This window comes from Urtica dioica, chromosome 8, assembly GCF_054948205.1.
Source record: "Urtica dioica subsp. dioica isolate 48M chromosome 8, U.dioica_male_clone48M_v1_H2, whole genome shotgun sequence".
Classification (NCBI taxonomy): Eukaryota; Viridiplantae; Streptophyta; class Magnoliopsida; order Rosales; family Urticaceae; genus Urtica; species Urtica dioica.
In genome coordinates, this window is record NC_142763.1 from 1,984,416 (window position 1) to 1,998,752 (window position 14,337).

General features: G+C 35.6%; 2 protein-coding genes across 4 annotated transcripts; one reads left to right on the top strand and one right to left on the bottom strand.

Annotated features, from left to right (window-relative positions):
- Window positions 1-244: 244 nt before the first annotated feature.
- Window positions 245-3,536, top strand: NPH3 (Phototropic-responsive NPH3 family protein). 3 transcript variants are annotated; one of them, XM_089623328.1, is made up of 6 exons: window positions 245-646; window positions 791-936; window positions 1,009-1,078; window positions 1,170-1,842; window positions 2,100-2,713; window positions 2,790-3,536. In XM_089623328.1, the coding sequence occupies exons 2-6, from the start codon at window positions 824-826 to the stop codon at window positions 3,336-3,338; spliced, it is 2,019 nt and encodes a 672-aa protein (XP_089479454.1). In that variant the 5' UTR covers window positions 245-646; window positions 791-823; the 3' UTR covers window positions 3,339-3,536. The 3 variants fall into 3 exon arrangements, with proteins under 3 accessions (XP_089479454.1, XP_089479453.1, XP_089479455.1); XM_089623327.1 differs by having other exon boundaries at window positions 245-936; XM_089623329.1 differs by having other exon boundaries at window positions 245-936; window positions 2,106-2,713.
- A 5,152-nt stretch (window positions 3,537-8,688) lies between these two features.
- On the bottom strand, window positions 8,689-12,076 carry LOC149387134 (transcription factor SAC51-like). The gene is made up of 4 exons (XM_089623064.1): window positions 11,974-12,076; window positions 10,993-11,498; window positions 10,704-10,887; window positions 8,689-10,617 (listed from the first exon to the last, which is right to left on the bottom strand). Exon 4 carries the CDS (start codon window positions 10,596-10,598, stop codon window positions 9,792-9,794), a length of 807 nt encoding a protein of 268 aa, XP_089479190.1. The 5' UTR covers window positions 10,599-10,617; window positions 10,704-10,887; window positions 10,993-11,498; window positions 11,974-12,076; the 3' UTR covers window positions 8,689-9,791.
- Between the last annotated feature and the right edge of the window lie 2,261 nt (window positions 12,077-14,337).

A 14,337-nucleotide genomic window follows, 5' to 3' on the forward strand; every position in this document is an offset into this window, starting at 1 on the left:
GAAATCCCAACTACAACGACCCATAATTGGAATGAAGAATAAAAAAGTTATCCCAAAACGGATTAGAACTAATCTTTAAACTAAAACGACGTTTTCATTGCATGAAAATCTAGCATAATCCCGGGACCAGATCATTTCCTTTTTCAACTAGAAACAACAAAAAAAAAAAATCACTTTTTTTTTTTTGCTCTGAAAATCACTCTCTTAAATGTTAGCACCAAAATCCAAACGGGTTTTAATGGGCTATACACCAATTGATTGCAGCTAAGAAATTAATATATATTTATTATTATTTTTTCTTTCCCCTCTTATCTTATATTTGTACTATAGACTATACAGACTAGAGAGACATTTATTTCTTTTGGTTTAGTCCTCATCGTCAGAGGAAAGGAATGTTTGCTTTGTAGTAATTCTCAAAGATAATTGATTATCCAATCACATTCTCTCTCGATCTCTCTCATTGCTCATCAAGAAAAGGAAAAAGATAGATAGAGAGAGAGAGAGAGAGAGCAAAAGAAAATGAGAGTCGAAGTGATCCAAAAAAAAACAGAGAACACAATTACGCCCATTACTCCACAGCCTGTCTGTATGAGCGCTTGAAAATATTCCAAGAAGCGGACACTTGAGATTATACTAAGCACCCCATGTGGGTCTTTCTTTCTTTCTTTTTGCTTATTAGATCTCATTATTGAGTAGCAAAAACAAACACGAGAATATCAGGAACAAACACTATCCCTTTTTTTTCACTGACTACTTAAGCTAAATCAGAGTCTCTGTTTTCTTTCCCCAGAAACAGAGCCTCTCTCTCTCTCTCTCTCGAACGATGTGGGAATCGGAGAGCGAGTCAGTGGTGGACAGAGATTACGGTAATGGAGTTCTCAGCTCGAGCAAGCACGGCGTCAAGACCGATGGGTTTGAGCTCCGAGGCCACGACTGGTACGTTCACACCAAAACCCACTCAAAAATTCATTCTTATTTTATATTTATTTCTTTTCCTTGTGAATCAAGGTTCGTCGCCACTGATATCCCAAGCGACTTGCTCGTCCAAGTTGGAGATTTCAACTTTCACCTTCACAAGGTAATGAACATGTCTAATCAAACAGATACATAAATATATATAAGATGATGAAAATTAAATATTTTTTTTAATTTTTTTTTTTTGGGTCTAGTATCCTTTGCTTTCGAGGAGTGGAAAGATGAACAGAATCATATACGAGTCTCGGGTTCCGGAGCCGAGCAAAACAGCTCTGGACGACCTCCCCGGAGGCGCGGAGGCGTTCGAGCTCGCGGCGAAGTTCTGCTACGGCGTGGCCGTGGACCTCACGGCGGCGAACATCTCGGGCCTCCGGTGCGCGGCGGAGTATCTGGAGATGACGGAGGATCTCGAGGAAGGAAACCTGATCTTCAAGACCGAGGCTTTCCTGAGCTACGTGGTCCTCTCTTCCTGGTGCGACTCGATCCGGGTCCTCAAGAGCTGCGAGAGCCTCTCCCCGTGGGCCGAGAACCTCCAGATCGTCCGGCGATGCAGCGAGTCCATCGCCTGGAAGGCCTGCGCTAACCCCAAAGGAATCCGGTGGGCCTACACCGGAAAGCCCAGCCAGAAGGCCTCGAGCCCGAAGTGGCCCGAGCAGCAGGCCAGCCCGAGCCGCTCGGCCCAGCCCCCCGTCCCGCCCGACTGGTGGTTCGAGGACGCCTCGATTTTGAGGATCGACCACTTCGTTCGGGTCATCACCGCGATCAAGGTGAAAGGGATGAGGTTCGAGCTCGTCGGGGCCGTGATCATGCACTACGCCGCCAAGTGGCTACCGGACCTCGTGGCGCCCGGCTCCGGCAGAGATAAAGGTGGACATTTTAACCGATTAAACTTAACCGATCAATTAGCTTACATTTACCTCTTAACCATTCTAAAACAATCAATCTTAGATAGAGAAGTGCTATTCATCATCGATCAGCGGACTGCTGCTTTTGTGAAATAGGAGGTAGGTAAGACCCACTTGTCAAGTGGGGCTTTCACATCAGAGAGGTCCGCTGACTGATGATGAATTTGTTAACTGTCTAAAATAATTATAGATGTTTAACCAGGTAACCGTTTTGTCTAGTTTTAGGCGGGGAGCACGAGGAGTGGAGGGGCGGCGGGCTCCACATGGTGGTGGCGGGGAACGGGAACGGGAAGAGCAAGGAGGAGGTGGCGGGGGAGAGGGAGAGGAGGATGATAGTGGAGAGCCTGATAAGCATAATCCCGCCGCAGAAGGACAGCGTTTCGTGCAGCTTCCTCCTGCGGCTGGTGAGGACGGCGGGGGCGCTGAAGGTGGCCCCCGCCCTCGTCACCGAGCTCGAGAAGCGCGTCGGGATGCAGTTCGAGCAGGCGGCGCTCGCCGACCTGCTCGTCCCAACATACGGGATCAAAGACGGGACTATGTACGACGTCGACCTCGTCCAGAGGCTCCTCGAGCACTTCCTCGTGCAGGAGCAGACCGAGGCGTCGAGCCCCGGCCGCCACTCCTTCTCCGACGGCGGCGGCCCCGCCGCCGCCGCCGCCGGCAGCAACGCCAACAAGATGAGGGTCGCCAGGCTCGTCGACAGCTACCTCACCGAAGTCTCGCGTGACCGCAACCTCTCGCTCACCAAGTTTCAGGTGCTGGCCGAGGCCCTGCCCGAGTCCGCCAGGAGTTGCGACGACGGTCTCTACAGAGCCATCGACTCATATCTCAAGGCGAGTTCTCTTTCACAAAATAATCAGATGTGAATTAATGAGAGGAGTAACTCATGATCTTTATAAAAACAAACAGGCGCACCCGACGATGTCGGAGCACGAGAGGAAGAGGCTGTGCCGGGTGATGGACTGCCAGAAGCTGTCGATCGACGCGTGCATGCACGCGGCCCAGAACGAGCGGCTGCCGCTGCGGGTGGTGGTGCAGGTGCTGTTCTCGGAGCAGGTGAAGATCAGCAACGCGCTCAAAGACCACAATAACGGGTCCACGGGGGGAGACCAGTACCAGCCCATGGTGTCGAACCGCAAGACCCTCCTGGAGGGCACGCCGCAGTCGTTCCAGGAGGGCTGGTCGGCGGCGAAGAAGGACATAAACACGCTCAAGTTCGAGCTCGAGACCGTCAAGGCCAAATACGCCGACCTGCACGCCGATATGGAGACTCTCCAGAGGCAGTTCGACAAGATGTGCAAGCAAAAGCAGGCCTCGGCTTGGACCTCCGGGTGGAAGAAGCTCAGCAAGCTCACCAACAAGATGGCCCACATCGACGCCAACGAGGTCGGCTCTCAGGTCGCCGCCGACCCGCCCGTCAGGAAGCCGACCCGCCGCTGGAGAAATTCCATCTCCTAGATCATCATCACATTCTTTTGTTATTCATCAATAGTGTTTGTTTGTTCTTTGATGAGATTGATAGAAACAAAGAAAGAAAAAAAAATATCTATATATATATATATATTATAGGGTTTAATAATTGTCACAAAATTTAGGTTGTTTTTCTGTGTGTGACATTATTTTTCTGCTTTTGTAATTGAAGGAGTTGATTTTGTTTTTTTTTTTTTTTTTTTTGAGAAAGAAGGTAGAAAGGGAAAAGAAAGAATTACTTGAGCTGAAACAATGACATTTAAATCTAGACATTTTCATCTTCGTGGTCTTTTAGTGTGGTTCGTTCCATTGATATACAAATACAGAATAATGTAGAGATTTATACTAATATAAAAATATACTAATTTATGTGGAAACTTAATCCACGGAAAAACGACCAATATAAGAGAGACAATATTTCCGCATAAAAATATACACATAATATTTGGTCAGCATGACTGTCATGATTTTTATACTAATTTTAACAGAATGAAGGGAATAAAGTGAACGTGAATATAGAGGATAATAGTGAGATACTATTATTAATATATGTATAAAGGCCTAATGATGAGGCTCAATGGATATAATGTGTTCAATGTATCAAACCAATTCGGTTCATTTCTATGTCGGAATGAACAGTATGCGGAGCACAGTTTGCCACGTCATTTAGTTTATTAATGCTATATTTAAAGCTTAAATAATCAAGTAGCCCCACTCAGATAGGGACGTGAAATTTATTTATTTTTTTTAATGAAAAAGACTTTTTATCCAAAGCGTAGTTAACAAAGAAAATTACATAATTAGTCTAAAACGTGAGTCATTATTCATATCTAATTCATATTTTCAAAATATTTCAGAAATAACTGTTTTCTTTTTCTCCGTACAAAAATATTCTTTTATTATAAATCTGGTAAAAAATTATTAAAATTTAGTTAGCAGTTATTGAAATATAGTTAACAAATATTGAAATCTGGTTAACAATTATTGAAATTTGGTTAACAATGATTGAAATATAAGGTTTATAATATTGGTATATTGAAATTTTGTTAACAATTATTGAAATTTAATTACCATTATTGAAATCTGATTAACAGTTATTAAGAGCAAAATTGACACTTCAAAAATCAAAACGTTCAACGGCTAATATTGAAAAAATTACAAAAAAGACTATTGAAGGCTATTTACACTAATTAACATGATGTGTAAGTAATGTTGGAATTGAGTTGGCCCAAGACAAAATGAGGCCTTAAGCGAAAATTAATAATTATACCTCAATTTTTTAATAGAAATAATCTCTAACCTTCTATCATTGTAGCATTTTTTGTCACTAATTTAATTTTTATTTTGTGATCATTTTCGTGATTTTGTAGTATTTACTATTTTTATATATATTATTATTTAACACCTAAACATATTTTCAAACTAAAATATCTTATTATTTTATAAAAGTAACTAAACAAATTATATTTTGAACATTTAGAAATAAAGATTAAAAAAAATTAGACTATTAGTCCATTTTTTATTTTAATGATAGTTTTTAAAATTATAAACAAGATATTTTAGTTTAAAAATATGTTTTAAGTTGATCAAAATTATCAAAATGTTACAAAACTAATAGGTTAAAGCACCAAAATGGTCAGAAACATCATGCGCGTAAAATATATATATCCAAATTATACACGGTGAGATACTATAGAAATTACATGTAAATGTAATAGTTTTTAAAAACAAAAATAAAAACTAATCACAAAAGTAGTACATTTAAACTGTTTATCACAAGAATAGTGTCCTTCAAGTTTTAGTTTTCTTGAATTATGCATATTTTAAAAAAATCTAAAACAATTACTATTTTTTTTAAATATTGTTTTGTTTTTTTGTTTTTTTTGTTTTTAATTTCCCGCTAGGCAATTACAACGAAAACCCAAGTATGTTTGGTCTCTTTGATATGGTTAGGCCCACGAGAAAATAGTCACCCTCGGGTCTCATGTAATGGTCCACTAAGATACATATTTTGGACAAATTGACCCAATTTAGAGTTTTTGAGTTGAAAAAAAGCTTGCAAAATGCATGCGAGTTTCTATGTTCTAATTATGACATATCATCACATCTTTCTTATCAAATTATAATTAATAACAAATTGAGTTAAAAATAAATCACCTGTCAAAACTTAAGTGGAGAGACATAGACATAGACTTAGACATAAAAATAAATTATGGATTGTATTGATGTATTGAGATATCTAGGAATCTACTATTATTTTCTATATATAAAAAAAGGAATCTACTATTATAGTATTTAATCTTCAATATGAATTATTAATGAGATTCATAAGAATATTGCATCACAGTGTTTTCTTGGGTACAATAATGCCATTAATTATGTGAATTTATTAAATTATAAGTTGTGGTCATAAGTAAAAATGATGATCAAGATTTATTTTTTAATCGGAACAAATCATTTTAATATTTGTATGAAGATTATCTGGGTATAGCCAAGACATAAATAGCATGAATGACACATATTCAGTTGCTTTTCATAATACTTTGGTTTGATTAATCAAAATTTTATGTAACTTCACCTTCTTATAAATCAATATCAAGTGAGTTCATTAACAAGATTCTTAAGGGCATGTTGATATTGCTTATAACATTATTGCACTGTCTAGTACAATGATTAAAATAGCAATATTTCTATGGATGGCAGGACTTCAATTGTACCAAGATTTTTCTGATAAGAAGTTACTGTGAACAAGTATACGGGTAAATATTAATAAATATTTAACATAACCACCAAGTTTCTGATCAGAAGTTACTGTGATACTCTGATTATTGACAAATATATCAACTGATATTTTATAAAATAATAAAATTAAAAATAATATTTATCAGTATTCAAATAATAAATATTTATTCTCAATGATTCTTGACTTTCACCGAGATCCAAATACTATATTAAGGAGCTCCACAATAGCTTTTTTTTTTTTTTTTTTTTTTGCTAATAAAAGTAAAAATATATACATATATTAAATAGAAAAATGATTATAATTAATATTTTTTTTTTATCGAGAATTAAATTTTAGGTCAAAATCGACTTTGATACCAAGATATACTGGCTATATTCTAAAGCTATAGCGAAGAACTGTCTAGAGAGGTATTTCATATCGGTTCATCTACGTATCCAGGCAGGGATGGAGCCAGACTCTAAACTTAGGGGGTTAAAGTGAATTTTTTTTTTCAAGTGGGGCTAATTTATAAATTTTCAGAGTAAAAATAAAGAAATTTGAGTAAAAAGTGTAAAAAAAAAATTAGGGGAAATACATGATGTATATAGCTCCCCCTATAAAAAAAAGTTATACTTGCTAGTTTTTTTTTTAATTCTTTTTATTTTTATTTTTTAAAATTAATAAATTAACCCCCTATAAAATTGATTTTGCATATTAAGCCCCCTAATTTATGTCTTTGCTATGTACCACTTAAGAAGTTTTATATGTAAGAATCGTATGAGTGATTATTATTTACTAGAGGGGATATTTTAAATTGTCACCGTGTCTAATTTGTGTCCAATCACACGGCATCGACAATCGACTGGTATACCGATTAGTATTTTATTAAAATATACATAGCGACTATCGATAATACCGATGATATATCATTGATATATTGTTTACCGACGGGAATATCGATGACTATTTTATAAAAAAAAATATAAATATAAAAATGTTATATATTTATTTTAAAAATATATATAAAATATACCAACATGTCTAATAAATATGCATAGATATATGTATTTTTTTTATATATAAAGTAAAAGAAAAACAAAGAATCGTATCCACATATGCACAAAGAATTTCGGTCATGCAAAAAAAAAGATCGTATATACAATTGAAAGCTTGAATGCAATTATGGATGTAGTAATAATTTTAAACATAGCTCACGACTATGATAAAAGTGTAATTTATTTGAGTTAAAATTTTAAAAAACAAACACCGACAATTGTTATTGGGTTGTAAAAAAAATTGTACGAGCCTTCTCATTTTATGATAATATAGAGCAAGTTGTGGTACATCACACACATTCACGGGTAAAACCAATTTTCTATTTGAAGAGACCTCTCTGAATGCTTGTAGGGTTATTCTGTACTTCGTAAGATTTTCATATCTATTAATCCAACTCATATATATGAATGTACATCTAGTATAGTGCCAAAAAAAGGCTAATCAAAATAATAATAATGAACCCCAATTAGGAAACATACTGGCCAGCACAAGTAATCAATCATGCACGCTCACTAATCTGGTACGATCATTATTACTATAGCGTTTCTTTCTCTTTCTGAATGACAGCTGATTCCATAAGCTTTTTAGTTTTGGGCACAAATGTTACACTTCAGGAAAAATAAATAGATAATAAGTAGCTCCCAGCACTTACAAATTTTATGCACCGTTAATTACTTATGTATATGTATATATATATATATATTTAAGCATATACACAGTTAATTCCTAATAACAAATCTTAATGGAATTTAATTATGTTGTAATAATCCACGACGTACAGTACTAAAGAAAACAGCGACTCAAAATAGATTCTTTTGAGTATAAGACCGTTGTGTACTTGTCTTGAATATTTTGTGAATTTCTTTTACATGGTTTATAGTCTCCCCACCCCAATATAGCTATTGTGTTATCAATTCTTGTGTTAATTTATTTCCATGAGTATTTATCTGATTACCGTATCTTATCTCTCTATGCTTTGAACTCGGGTAATGACGTGATTAATTATTTCAAATGGAATAAAATGTTACATATTTCATAATTTAAGATATTAGTGACGTGATTAATTTAAGATATTCTTGTGAGAGATTAGAAAAGTTCTCAAATGGATTTCAAACTTCTAGTTGATTCCTTTCTCTCTTTTTTTACCTCTCTTTTTTGACAGCCCTAGAAGATTCTTGATTGTGCATGTATCTGAATTTTTTTTCGCCAAGGTCGTTGAAAACAGTAAAACTATCGCATTAAAATCCAAATAAATAAAGCACCTTGTCCTTCATCAACAGTGTTATTCAACACTAAAAGCTAAAATAGGAGGCAGAAAAAAAAAATTCCAAAGTAAACGTGGTGATCATTCGTTATTTTATCCAATGTAAACGTGGAGATCATTCAAATATTTTATCTGCCATACAATATTCTTTAGCCATTTCTAGCCTAACGTGTCACTTGTTTTCTTTTTCTTCATTTCTTTTCGAACCCAATCTTTATTTCATTCGGTGGGTGAAAACTGAAAACCAAGATATGTCATGTAGTGGTTATATAATAAATCTTCCAGACTATACGGTCAACCATGAATCAAGTCATTTTATTATTATATGGAAGATACAAGATAGGGAAACCAAACACAAGACCTTAAAAAATACAACACGGAAACGGACATGAAAGTTTACTACAGATAGGAAGAAAGTAAAAATAAAAAAGTTACACTAATATAAAAATAATAATAAATAAAAACACACCATCCACTCGATTTTATGACTCCAATTATTTGCTCACATACACACAGATTGACTGACTCATGCTATAATAACACGACCACAAAAATCTTCTTAGAACAGTTGAATTTCCTCAATAACCAAAACTCACTGTACATACATGACCCACGAGAGAGAGAGAGAGAGAGAGAGAGAGAGAGAGAGAGAGAGAGAGAGAGAGAGAGAGTCTCCCACGTGTAAAACAAATCAGGACTTTACAACAAATTATTCTGATCATGAGAGGAAAAACCAAAGGTAGTCTCATCATACCGTCAAGGACATCAAGCAAAGCACACACCAAATTCACAGTTTGACGGAGAGAGATTTTCAAAAGAGCATCATAGGCGTGCTATGTGAAATTGAGACTAGAAAAGAAAGAAGACAGAGAACATCAAATCAAGCGGGGCTGTGAAAGGTGGGTCCGGATTTTACCTAACGCGCATGCACTAAAACAACAACAACCCATACGCCAACCAAAAAACAAAAAACAAAAAAAACAAAAAACAAAGCAAAGGGTCTTATTTTACAGCACTAACCATTCCCATGCGTCTAAAAAAACCTTTTATGACTTTCTCTCTCTGGTTTATGAATCTTTTTTCTTTTAACACCCCCTAAAAAGCTTTAAAGATAATCATTTCTGGTCAACAAGCAAGCAAAAGAGAGAACCACCCTCGTCTCAGCGTGCAATATCATTCTCTCAATACCTTCCTCTTTTATTGGCTCCATTATCACACACACACACACACGAGCTTCTTTTCAATATAACATGAGTAAGGGAAAATACCGGAGGACCCCACATGAGCAGCCAGTTCAAATTCAACAATCATTCGAGCAAGGAATCGATACTTTTGCTTACTACAAACTTTTATGCTCTCTGTCTTTCCTTTACGAAAATGGACCGAAGAGCAACGTGATTTAATGGGAACTCACTCCTAGAGTTTCGGCTTTTATTTTGGCTACGCTCAAGTAGTCTATGGCCTCGTCAATCACCAACAATGGATCTTTACCTTTTACTCCCGGAATTATGCTCTCGAGAATCCTCAAGATCCTTCGAATCTTATCCTTTTTGGATCCCTCAAACCCACTCGGGCCATCATCGTAGCTCGATTTCACGTCATCATCATCATCACCACCATCATTGTCGTACTCGTGATGAGAACCATCAAGCTTCTTCTGCCTTTTATTAGGACCGTCCGAGCTAGCGACACCTTCTATCGGCTCGTCCTTTTCATGGACCCTCTTCGTCGGGGTCGGAGAACGACAAGTGCTCGTCACTTCATCGTCGTCGTCGCTTCCATCGCTTTCATCGTCCTCAGAGTCGAGCAAAGCGTTGATCTCTTCGGTGTCTTCGTGCATTTCGCTCTCCCCGTTCGTATCGTATGATTCTTTGTACGGTCTCTCGTTATTGGCCGTTTGATTCTCGGGGTTCGGGACGGAAGGACATAAGTAGTTGAAGATCATCCTCGTTTGATCCCCGGACCGGTCGAAGACAAGAAATCCCTTTGGACTTTGAGCGGGAAAACGAGCTTCATTTCTCGGTTCAGTCCTCGAACTCGGTGGGCGAGGATCTGAAGAGCCCAGAAACTCGAAAGACCCGACTTCTTTCAGCGATGGCAAACATACATGTTGCCTCGTCTCAAGCAATGCGCTCATGCACTTCAAATCAGGCAGTTTCCCTGGCGAACACTGCAAAGAGTGCCACGGAGTTTTTGCCTTAACCATCCAAACCAGACTGTTGCGCCTATAAATACAAAGCATAAAGATCACTCGAATCAGGAAACGAGAAACAAGTTCTACTAAGACATCGAAGATAGTAAAAGAAAGTACCTTCAATATGCAAAGATAACTGAACTCTTGTTGCGTCTTCCACAGCAAAGATCGGGAAAAGAAGAAAAAGGAAAGGAAAGAAAAAAAAAACTCGCGAATTTTGATCCAACTAGGTGAAAAAGATGAACTTTTTTGCGGAAACAGTTTACGTTACAGGTTTAAGCAAGTGGCGGAAATACTCAGCCTGCAAAATAACAGTAAATAAAAAAATAAAAAAGAGTTAATGAAAACACATTTGAAGAAGACCAGAAGAGAAATAAAATCTCCATGATGAGACTGTGTCACTGACCTGGCAATCCTGTAAAGGTTGAAAGCAAGCAATAACTCTAACTATAATCGTCGGTTTTCCAGCGATCCCAGTCTCGTGTTTCAATGCCCGAAATCTTGTCTGGCTTGCTGCTTGGCTTACCATAACTACTCTTACACCACTAAATATAGACTGTTCTGTTCCGGCACCGAGAATCACAGAACACGAAAATCACAGGATACAAAAAAGGAAGGGAAATAATCTAGGGGGTTGTGTTTCTTTCAGCTGATCCTAATATCGGGAGCTATGACGAAAAAGCACTCCGATCCCATGGAGGTTTGAGTGAAAAACAATGAAGTGAGAACAATATGAGCGAGTTAGGGTTAAAATGAGTTACAGAATAACTCTGCAATACAAGTTCAAGTGAACAACTTTACGAAACACGTCGACCAACGATCCCAACCAACGCATATTGCTTCTCTATTTCTCCTATTCCGGCTAACCTCCAAATGAATTTTCTCACTCTTTTATCAACTCAATTGACAATCCTGTGAAAGGATTTGCAAGAACAGATATATCATTACAAAGTCACAGTAGCAGAAAAACAGAAAAAAATTTCCAGTCTTTTTTCAGAGAAAACAACTAGATTATTGAAACATTTTCATTTGGAGCAACGATTGTAATGTTCGAAGTTAACATCTTGATCTTAGTACTAAAAACAATAAAAGAACGCACTAAAACAACGAATATCAATTAGAGTGTGAATCACATACATTTTCCCCCTATTTTGACCTATAGATATAGTGTCTAAGAACAAACACCACAAAAAATTAAATTGACATGAATATCGAGCACTAAACAGAAAGTTGAGAGCTTGGTGTCCCCTAAAATGGAAAGAGAGTTTCTCATGATGGTACAGAGCTCAATTTTTCAACTTTTCTGTTTTATTACTAAAACTGTAAAACATCGGTTATTCGAGCTCAAATTTTCACGATAAACAAACAAAGCAGACGAGAAACTTACAGAAGAAGATTGAAGCGACGAATTCGATCGTAGAGCCGGAAATGATTTTACTCGAGACGCACCGAGAAAGAGAGAAGAGATTGTGAAGATGTGTGTGTGGGATTGAAGTGAGTGGATTTTGGGGATTACGAGGTTATATAAACATTTATATGACGATTTTGCCCTTCTGCACGCTTCGGTGAATAATAATTAAAATTATTAAACATATGTTAAAAGTAAAACTGACGATTTGCCGACGGTGAATAAATCAAGGTTTTATTAATCTCTAGTCAACCAACTTTTCTCCCATATTTGATTACGAGATTTGAGAAAAATTCATTTTTTTTTTCTTCTTAATTTTGGTTTTCGTACAGACTTATTTTTATATAAAATATTGACTTTGCACTGTGGTGAATGACTAGGCCACCACAATCTTGGGTTTAAACAAAAATAAATTAACAGTTATATCAACAACAGCATGAGTGTGTAATGTAATCAGGTTTGCATAATATAAGATTACATTGTCTAGCTATAAAATATAAACGATAGTAATGTATTATAAGTTATAACTAAGTAGCAATCTGATTTTTATTTTTATTTTTATAAAACAGTCCAATTTTATATAAAAAAAAAAAAAAAACATAGTCAAAATTTATAAAAATATATAAAATCAGATTTGAATAATTCTTTTATCATGTGATCTCACATCTATTAAATTTGTACAATATAAATCAGTCACTTAGTAAAGATAGCATGCATACAAAGTTAATTTTTTTTTTCTAATTGATGGTTACGTCGACTTAATAAGTTGGAAGACATTAATTATTTTACAATAACATTAATCTCAAATAAATATTTTAATATAAGACCCTAAATAAATCTCAATTAATTGACCAACTATTTAATAGATTATTTATAAAGAAATTTAGATATAACACAATCACAAGTTCACAACCTAGTAGTATTAGCTTTTCATGGTCACTAAATTATAAAAAAATATTTTTGAGTTTTTTAGAAGCTCAATATAGTTTATTATATATACTATTTCGAGACTTTGACCTATTGATCAATGAGTTTATACACACTTCTCAAGTGTTTTCAAGTTTATATTGCACAAATACTCGAGTGTTTTAATATTGTGTTTTCTGTTAGCATGCTACATTATTTTGTGAGTTCTCATGAATTTGACGTACTTATAAATCTATATTACTTGTGCGACAAAGTGCATGTATGACATAAAATATCGCAATGCCTACAAAAGTTTTTCCTATCTGACTGATGGATGTTGTTTGGGATTACCATCAATCTCGGAATGTGTTAATGAATAAAAAAAAAATATTTTCATTGTCGACTACGTCGAAGTTATATCTTCTTGAAACGACAGTTCCAGATAAAACAATAAAGACAAACGTTAACTTGAAGCTAGCAAAGCTATCCTAAATAAATATATCAAAGGAGGTAAGCTTTGAGAAAACTAAGACCGAGACCGCAAAGTAGTCGACCTTATAAAAATGTAATTCTCAATGTTCGACTTTACTTGAGCTAGTCCTAAAGATATGATTTCATATATCTGGCTTGTGTCATTCAACTGAATTTTAGATAATTAGTAAAAATATTTGGGGTTGATGAAGAGCAATTAATAGCATGAAAATCTCCAAGATTTCAATATATAGTGACTCTCTAGTTGATATATTCAGCTAGTTAAGTTCACTCTAATCGTCTACTAGGACACCTAGATAAGATATAAGCGTAAACAACATTTTGTCTAAAACTTCGGTTTAATTCTTTTTATCAATCTCTTCCACCTTAAGTGAAATGTGCGTCGTGACCACGACCTAGCTCTTCACTTCAACCCAGTCAGATTCTTGCAGATCAACGAATTTGAAAAACCTCTGCCAAAAATCTCAAGTGATCACATGTTAATCAACTTTCAAGCATCAATTAAGAAGATTTTTAATTGATAATATCGCGTCCAATTTGTTATTGTGCTTTTGAATTCTTTTTACACCGGAAAAATTGGACATTATGTTATACTTGATTTCTAATACAAACACTCAACATTTTATTATATATAAAAAATATCATTGTTAGAGAAAACATTATTATCAACACTTATTTTGGGTAATGTAACTAAATAGCCAATTTAAAAGTTATGAATTTGCAAAATAGTCAAAATGTACAGCAATTTGGTTTCAAAAAAAAATTTGACTCCCAAGATTAATTTTTTTTAAAGTGATAAATTGTTTATAATAATCGTCAAAACTTTTAATCTTGACTGTAAAAAAAAAATTGAAAACGTAAATTTAGCTATTTTGTTAAAAAAAATTAAAATTTTGACTATTTTACTAATCAATAAGTTTCAAATAGCTATTTTGTACCATTTTT

Coding starts and splice junctions, on each gene's coding strand:
- NPH3 (XM_089623327.1), top strand. CDS start 824: ATGTGGGAATCGGAGAGCGAGTCAGTGGTGGACAGAGATTACGGTAAT. Junction 1,079..1,169: donor TCAACTTTCACCTTCACAAG/GTAATGAACATG, acceptor TTTTGGGTCTAG/TATCCTTTGCTTTCGAGGAG. Junction 1,843..2,099: donor CGGCTCCGGCAGAGATAAAG/GTGGACATTTTA, acceptor CGTTTTGTCTAG/TTTTAGGCGGGGAGCACGAG.
- LOC149387134 (XM_089623064.1), bottom strand. CDS start 10,598: ATGGTTAAGGCAAAAACTCCGTGGCACTCTTTGCAGTGTTCGCCAGGG.